At 46.0% G+C, this 8,194-nt stretch overlaps 1 protein-coding gene across 1 annotated transcript; it reads right to left on the reverse strand.

Moving 5' to 3' along the window:
• Positions 1–271: 271 nt before the first annotated feature.
• LOC109488444 (olfactory receptor 2H2) lies at positions 272–1,174 on the reverse strand. The gene is given in 3 exon segments (XM_019793035.1): positions 272–669; positions 672–1,099; positions 1,101–1,174. Coding segments are annotated over 3 exon segments (900 nt in total).
• Between the last annotated feature and the right edge of the window lie 7,020 nt (positions 1,175–8,194).

Raw genomic sequence — 8,194 nt, forward strand, 5'->3', positions numbered from 1 at the left:
GGACAGATGGTTAGGCACATCACGCTGGAGGCAAAGACCATTAAAGACAAACTAGAGCAAAAGGAAATACTCAGTCTGAAATCTCTCCTGTCCTCAGCCCACTTCCAGGCTCTGCCTTACTGGTAGGGCACGCACAAACGCACACACATGCACACACACGGCTGTCATCCACCGGCATGGCATGGTGGGGGAGGGACAGGCATGGGGAACACAGGCTTCCTGCCAATAGCATGAGGACCTCCTCTGGACTGGAAAGCACATGGACCAGTTCTCAGCTCCCCCTTGTGTCCCCGTCCTTCCCCAGCAAACTCCTGAAGGCCCTCTTAACTTCCTTATTCCTCAGGGTGTAAATGAGAGGGTTAAGGGCTGGAGTGCCCACAGCATAGAAGAGACCAAAGAACTTGCCCCTTTTGGGAGTATAGGAATTTTGGAGCTGGAAGTAGACAGCAGTGACTGAGCTGTAGACGAGTGTGACCCCTGTGAGATGGGAGGAGCAGGTCCCAAATGCCTTTTTCTACCCTTTTGTGGAGTTAATTGTCAGCACTGCCCAGGCAATGGCACACTAAGAGACAAAGATGAGGCCGAGGAGCACGACCAAGATGAGGATGCTGGCAGCAGCCATCTGGATCTCATTGGAGGACAGTCTGATGAGAGCTGGGACCTCACATAGTCATCCACCTGCCGGTGGGGACAGAAGGGCAGGCGGAGAGTAGGTGGTGTGTGAACTACCGGCTCCAGCAGACTGATGACCCAGGCTGTGGATGCTGGCGGCCGGCATAGGCGGGGACAGATGATGGTGGTACAGCAGAGGGGCTGGCAGCGGTCGAAGGCTATCACTGTCAGGAGGATGCATTCAGTGGTCCCCAGGAACAGAAAGATGAAGAGATGAACAGAGCAGCCAAGGAAGCTGGTGGTCTTTGGGCCCCAGGGGTTGACCAGCATCTGCAGGATGGAACTTGTGGTGAAGCAGAGATCCAAGAAGGACAGGTTAGAGAGGAAAGAATACACTGGGGAGTGGAGCCTGGGGTCCCACACGGACAGCAGAATGATGAGCGTGTTGCCCACCAGAGTCAGAAGGTAGGAAATAAGGACAATCACAGAGTATTCTTTCAAGTCCTGGGTGTTCAGAGAAGCCCAGAAGGAGGAAGCCCCCAGGCGAGCTCTGGCTGGCCATGGTGTGTTCCTGCCTTGGTCTGGAGGGATGAGGACAGCATGTTCTGAGCCGTCATCCGGAACCTCACCTGGTACTGGTCAGGTCAGAGCAGGTGCACCTTTCTCGTCCCCTGTTCCCACCAGTGTCTTTTGCCAGGCACACCACCCCCAGCGGTTCCTTCCCTTCCTGTCCCTCCTGGTCAGTGGTCTAGCAGGTGTGGGGGCAGCAGGACATGCTGGTAGATGGACGGAGCTGTGTGCTGGGGCCTTGGGTGATGGCCGAGCATAAAGGAGGCTGGTGGAAAGCATGCAGGCGTGAGCTGAGTAATACTTCAGCACCCCATGTATGGAGTGCCTCTGTCCTGAGTGCTGTTCTAAGTGTTGCATTGTCCCTACGCATTTGTTGGTAGAACCTGCAAAGTCATGTATTTTTTGGATTTTCAGATTATAAGCGTGTGTGTTTTATTGTAAGGGAGCTTTAGAGACAGAATGTTATATCTGTGAGAGAGGTTTTCCCTTTGTGTCTAGCGACCCCATGCACAGAGCAGTTTGGTTGCCCAGGTTGCTGAGCCAGCTCTCTGGCAGGGGGGTTGGTCCCCATGATCAGTCGCTGTCCTGGGAAGCTTACAGGTAGGAGGCAAGCATGGCCCCAAGTACATTAAAATTGTTGAGGAGTTCACAGAAGCATTATCAAAGACCCCAAGCCTTCAGGGTCAGGAATACCACACACTGAGGGAGGGAATAGGGTCTATAATAAGGTGAAGGACCAATTTGGGTAGATATATCAGGGAAGGCATCCTAGAGGAGGTGACTGTATGTTTTCTATAAAAAAGAGGAGCATTGGGTATAGAAGGCCAAGTCAGAGATGAGGCAGGAGACTGAGGCCACTGGCACCTCCCTGGCCTTAGCCAACGGCAGCCCCAGGGAGGGCTTGGGGTGGGGCCTGCTGGCAGTGCCTGGGCAGGGTGGCCCTAGCATCTCCAGACACAGGTGCCCATCCTGTTGCATCTGCTTTTCCTAGAGACTTCTGCTTCTGTGTCTTCCCTGGTTGGTTCTTTTTCCCCCGTGCTTTTCACCCTTACAGGACGTATTTTAAATTTTTGTCATGTATTTATACATTTCAAAAAGTGTGAGTAAAGCACATCTCTACAGTTTAATGAGTAAGAAAGTCACCCCTGGCATGACCACGAAGAACTGAACACATGTTTCAAGTATCTTAGATGGTCCTGCATGTCCACACCCCAGAGGGAAGCACCATGCTGCATTTCTAATTATTCCTTTGTTTTCTTTCTGGAGATAGAGTTTACATAGACCCTTTTTAAAGTGTATAATTGAGTGGTTTTTAGTATATTCACTATTGAGCCACCAATACTATCAGCCTCCAGAACATCTCATCACCCCAAACAAAACCTCATGCCAATGAACAGTCCCCCTTCTTTTGCTTTCTTTGTGATATTCAATCACTGTGACCTAAACAGTAGCCAGCTGTTTTTGTTATTCCCCAACTCTCGTCCTAATCACTTTGTTTGCACTTCTGAATTTCTCATTCTCCTGGTGCTCCCCTCCCTCCTTCCCGAGTCTCTGTAGATGGCCTCCCCTTAGCGACCCTTCACCTTTTCTCCCTCGTCTCCATCTTCTCCACACTCTCTCATTTACCATTTTGTTCCTGGCTCTTCCCCCCGACACGGTCATTCAGTGGTTTCTGCATTTATTCATTTCTTGGACGGCAGGAGCCCGCAATGTGCTGGGAGCCATGGTATGGGTGGGGGGCCCACTTAAAGGAGTTTGTGATGATTCAGAGCTGCCTGCTACCGCTCTTAGTAGCTAGCATGTGTGGAGTGGTTCCTCCATGCCTCACAGCTACCCAGTCACCTGGATGTCACAGCAGCCCTGCAGACAACATGCTCTTATCCCAACTGTATAAGAAGTAAACAAGTTTTAGAGGTTAAGAAACGTGGCTAAGGTCAGCAAATGAGTAGGTGCCAGGGCCGGGAGTGTAGACCCTGGTTAACTTCCACTCTGGTGTTCCCCTGTTGGGGGCCAGGTAGAAGCTGATGTCTCTTAGGAGAAGAACAAACTTTCTACTTACCCTCAGTCAGATTAAAATGCCCTCTACCAATGGATAGAGCATGTTAACAAAAGAAGAGACAAGAACCATATGATCCTCTCAGTTGATGCAGAAAAAGCATTTGAGAAAATTCAGCATCCTTTCCGGATTAAGACTCTTCAGACTGTAGGGATAGAGGGAACATTCCTCAATATCATAAAAGCCATTATGAAAAGCCCACAGCGAATATCATTCTCAGTGGGGAAAAACTGAGAGCCTTTCTCCTAAGGTCAAGAACACAGCAGGGATGCCCACTGTCACCACTATGGTTCAACATAGTACTAGAAGTCCTAGCCTCGGCAATCGGACAACAAAAAGAAATAAAAGGCATCCAAAATTGGCAAAGAAGAAATCAAACTCTCACTCTTCCCAGATGACATGATACTTTATATGGAAAACCCAAAAAAACTCCACCTCCAAATTACTAGAACTCATACAGCAATTCAGCAACGTGGCAGGATACAAAATCAATGCACAGAAATCAATTACGTTTTCATACACTAACATGGAGGCTGAAGAAAGAGAAATAAAAGAATCCATCCCATTTTCAATTAAAACAAAATCCATAAGGGGCGCCTGGGTGGCACAGTGGTTGAGCATCTGCCTTCGGCTCAGGGCGTGATCCCGGCGTTATGGGATCGAGCCCCACATCAGGCTCCTCTGCTGGGAGCCTGCTTCTTCCTCTCCCACTCCCCCTGCTTGTGTTCCCTCTCTCACTGGCTGTCTCTCTCTCTGTCGAATAAATAATAAAATCTTAAAAAAAAAATCCATAAGATACCTAGAAATAAACCTAACCAAAGAGGTAAAGGATCTGTACTCTAAAAACTACAGAATACTTATGAAAGAAATTGAGGAAGACATGAAAAGATGGAAAAATATTCCATGCTCATGGATTGGAAGAATAAACATTGTGAAAATGTCTGTGCTGCCCAGAGCAATCTACACTTTGAATGCATTTCCTATCAAAATACCACCGACATTTTTCACAGAGCGGGAACAAACACCTAAAATTTGTATAGAACCAGAAAATACCCTGAATCACCAGGGGAATGTTAAAAAAGAAAATTAAAGCTAGGGGAATTATAATGCCTGACTTTAAGCTGTATTACAAAGCTGTGATCATCAAGACAGCATGGTATTGGCACAAAAACGGACACATAGATCAGTGGAACAGAATAGAAACCCCAGAAATGGACCCTCAACTTTATGGTCCAGTAATCTTTAACAAAACAGGAAAGAATATCCAATGGAAAAAAGACAGTCTCTTCAGTAAATCGTGCTGGGAAAATTGGACAGCTATATACAGAAGAATGAAACTGGACCGTTCTCTTACACCATACACAGAGATAAACTCGAAATGGATGACAGACCTCAATGTGAGACAGGAACCCATCCAAATCCTAGAGAAAATAGGCAGCAACTTCTTCCACCTTGGCCACAGCAAATTCTTTCAAGACAGGTCTCTAAAAACAAGGGAAACAAAAGCAAAAATGAACTTTTGGGACTTCATCAAGATAAAAGGCTTTTGCACAACAAAGGAAACAGTCAACAAAACTAAGAGGCAGCCCACAGAATGGGAGAAGATATTTGCAATTGACATTACAGATAAAGGGCTAGTATCCAAGATCTATAAAGAACTTATAAAACTCAACACCCCAAAAACAAATAATCCACTCAAGAAAGGGGCAGAAGAAACGAACAGACATTTCTCCAAAGAAGACATACAAATGGCCAACAGACACATGAAAAAATGCTCCACATCACTAACCATCAGGGAAACACAAATCAAAACCATAATGAGATACCACATTACACTAGTTAGAATGGCAAAAATTAACAGGCAGGAAACAAGTGTTGGCGAGGATGTGGAGAAAGGGCATCCCTCTTACATCGTTGGTGCGAATGCAAGTTGATGCAGCCATTCTGGAAAACAGTGTGGAGGTTCCTCAAAAAGTTAAAAATAGAGCTACCCTATGACCCAGCAATTACACTACTAGATATTTACCCCAAAGATATGATGTGATGAAAAGAAGGTGCACCTGCACCCCAATGTTCATAGCAGCAATGTCCACAGTAGCCAAACTGTGGAAGGAGATGAGATGCCCTTCAACAGATGGACAGATAAAGATACGGTACACACACACACACACACACACACACCACACGCTCAATGAAATATTACTTAGCCATCAGAAAGGATGAATACCATTTGCATCAACGTGGGTGGAACTGGAGGGTTATTATGCTGAGTGAAATAAGTCAATCAGAGAAAGATAATTACATGCTTTCACTCATATGTGGAATATAGGAAATAGCACAGAGGATCATAGGGTGAGGGAGGGAAAACTGAATGGGAAGCCATCAGAGAGGGACAAAAACCATGAGAGACTCTTAACTATAGGAAACAAAGTGAGGGCTGCTGGAGGGGAGGTGGGTGGGGCAATGGTGTAACTGGGCAATGGGCATTAAGGAGGGCATGTGTTGTGGTGTGCACTGGGTGTTACACGCAGCTTAAGGAATTGTTGAACACTACATCAAAAACTAATGATGTACTATATGTTGGCTAACTGAACGTAATTTAAAAAAATGAAATTTAACTGGGAGTAGTAAAAGTGAATATGATTTTATTAAACTTTTTAAATATTTAAGCAAAATTTGAATATGTTTAAAAAAACTTACTGCCTTTGGAAGGCTGAGAGATTTGTTGTAAATTCTTTGGTTTAGTCCTGCTTATTAATATCTGTATACCCCAAATAATACTTTTAATCCATAGCACTAGTATATCGTAATTTATAAGTTAATTGATAGATCATTAAGCATAGTCTGGTTGTCTGTGAGTATGGATGGGCTGAGGTTAACAAAATAAGAAATAAGCAAGGGTATGAAGTGTGTTTTGGAATTTCCAACATTTCATGCTAAAGGTCCTGAACTTTTACCCATCTTGAAGACAGATTACCACCTCTTTCACCATTTCCTTCATTAAAGATAGTAGAAGGGAAGTAGGGTCCTGATGATGATGTTTGGTTGATTTGCGGTCCTTATTCCAACTACCGAGTCCTAGAACTTTTGCTTCCACATAATGCTGTTATTGTCATTCATTAACATGCTCAGTAGAGGTGGATCTTTTAAAAGTCTTTGTATTTGTCTGTTGCAGAATCAGCATCTTTCTGCCCATCAATTTCATTTTCTACTTCATATGTAATAGTATTACAATTCTGCCTTTCACTTTAATTTGGTTTTTCTTTTTGTTTTGCTTTGGCTTGATTTTTCATTTTACAATCCCATGCTATCATGTAAATATCAATATTGATGAAGAAATGAAATTCATTTGTAATATAAAGATGTAAACCCTATTATCTTTTCTTTTGAATGATTTATTAAAAATGTTAAGGGGGGAAAGAAAAAACAACCCCTCCTCTGCCGCCAGTCGATGGCAGAACTCCCCACTGGGGCCTCCCTGTGGACAAGAGAAGAGGTACCGGAAAAGAGTGGGCATCCTGGAATGGGCTGTTCCGTCTGTGGTCTCACGGAGGGTTGATAGCCCTTCCTGCCAGGCACTTCTCCAGGCACACGGACATGGGTTGTGCTGGCGTTGGCTCATACTGGCTCCTGACTGTTAAATTTTGGGGACTTTTGTGAGAGAGAATTAACCATTGGTAGCTTGGACCAGCCACTGTGGGAATATTTACGCAATGGAAGTTGGCCAGTCCTTCAATCGGGGGGTGTATCTCTCCCAACCAAGGTGGTTGTCAAACACCAGCACGCCTCTGATCACCCACATGGTGACTGTGCAGCCTCCCCCTTTGATGCACAGAATCTGAAGCAGAGAAAGATTAAATCCCTTGCCTCAGACAGGCCAGTCAGTGAGCACGAGACCCGGTATTTGAACCTAAGTGGGCTGGCTGCAGGGGCTGTGTGCCAACGTCAGCCCTCCACGTCCCTGCAGGGGAGGTGAGGCCCCAGAGGTCAGAAGCCCCTGCTTGTGAACAACCTTTGCCCTTGGGCTGGGCAGAGGTAGGCTGTTTGAGGGGCACGGGACTTAGAAGGGTTGATCTGGTGCTCGAGGGAGCGATTGCATGACTGCCTTCCCATGGAGAGAAAGAGCTCATTAATTTTATTAAGACCCTAGGGTCCCACAGTCCACAGACAATCAGTCCCTGATATTGTAGAGAGGCAGGGGACTAGCTAGGGGAACTGTGCCAGCAGTCGCTATCCCTGTGGTAGGTAAAGAGGTCCCCCACTGCTGCTTTCTGTCAGGAAGAACAAGGTGGTGTCCTCTTTACCACTCCAGAGACTCCCCCAGGCTTCTAGATATTCCTTCAAGTCTCTGATCCAGCCATGTAGGATCCCACTTTTTAAAGTGCTCAACTTCCTTCTGCTCCATCGACTTCCCTCTGAGTTGGACCTGACTGCAGCACAAGATTACAAAACCCTAGTGATGAGGTTGTGGGATATCGGTGAGGTTCAGTGGGGTGGAGTCCGGAGCCAATGACCAAGAAAGAATTCTTGAGACGTCTTTGGTGCAAAACGGTGGTTTATTAAACCACGGGGACAGGATCCCTGGGCAGAAAGAGCTGCTGCCCCGGGTAGTGAAGGATGGCTGATTATATACTATGGGGTTGGGGGAAGGTAAGGAAAAGGGTTGAGGTTGAGAAAGTACTTCCATATGTCAAAGAAGACTCGCAGGACACCGGAGGCCTTGCTATTGTTGAATTCAGGTCGTTGACCGTCTAGAAGGTGTTAATAGTGAGACAGTTGGGAGCTTCCTGGGAGAATGTTACTTTCCTCCTATCACGTGTCCTTGTCAATGGGCTTCAGGTTTAGAAGAAATTCCATTTTATTTACATTTCCTTCTGCTTCAGCCTCCCTCAATTTTATGGAGGGGGTGGTAACGTTAGGGCTCCAGGAAACTGAATTATGGGTCTCTGGAAGTTT

Source organism: Ailuropoda melanoleuca, chromosome 5, assembly GCF_002007445.2.
Source record: "Ailuropoda melanoleuca isolate Jingjing chromosome 5, ASM200744v2, whole genome shotgun sequence".
Lineage (NCBI taxonomy): Eukaryota > Metazoa > Chordata > Mammalia > Carnivora > Ursidae > Ailuropoda > Ailuropoda melanoleuca.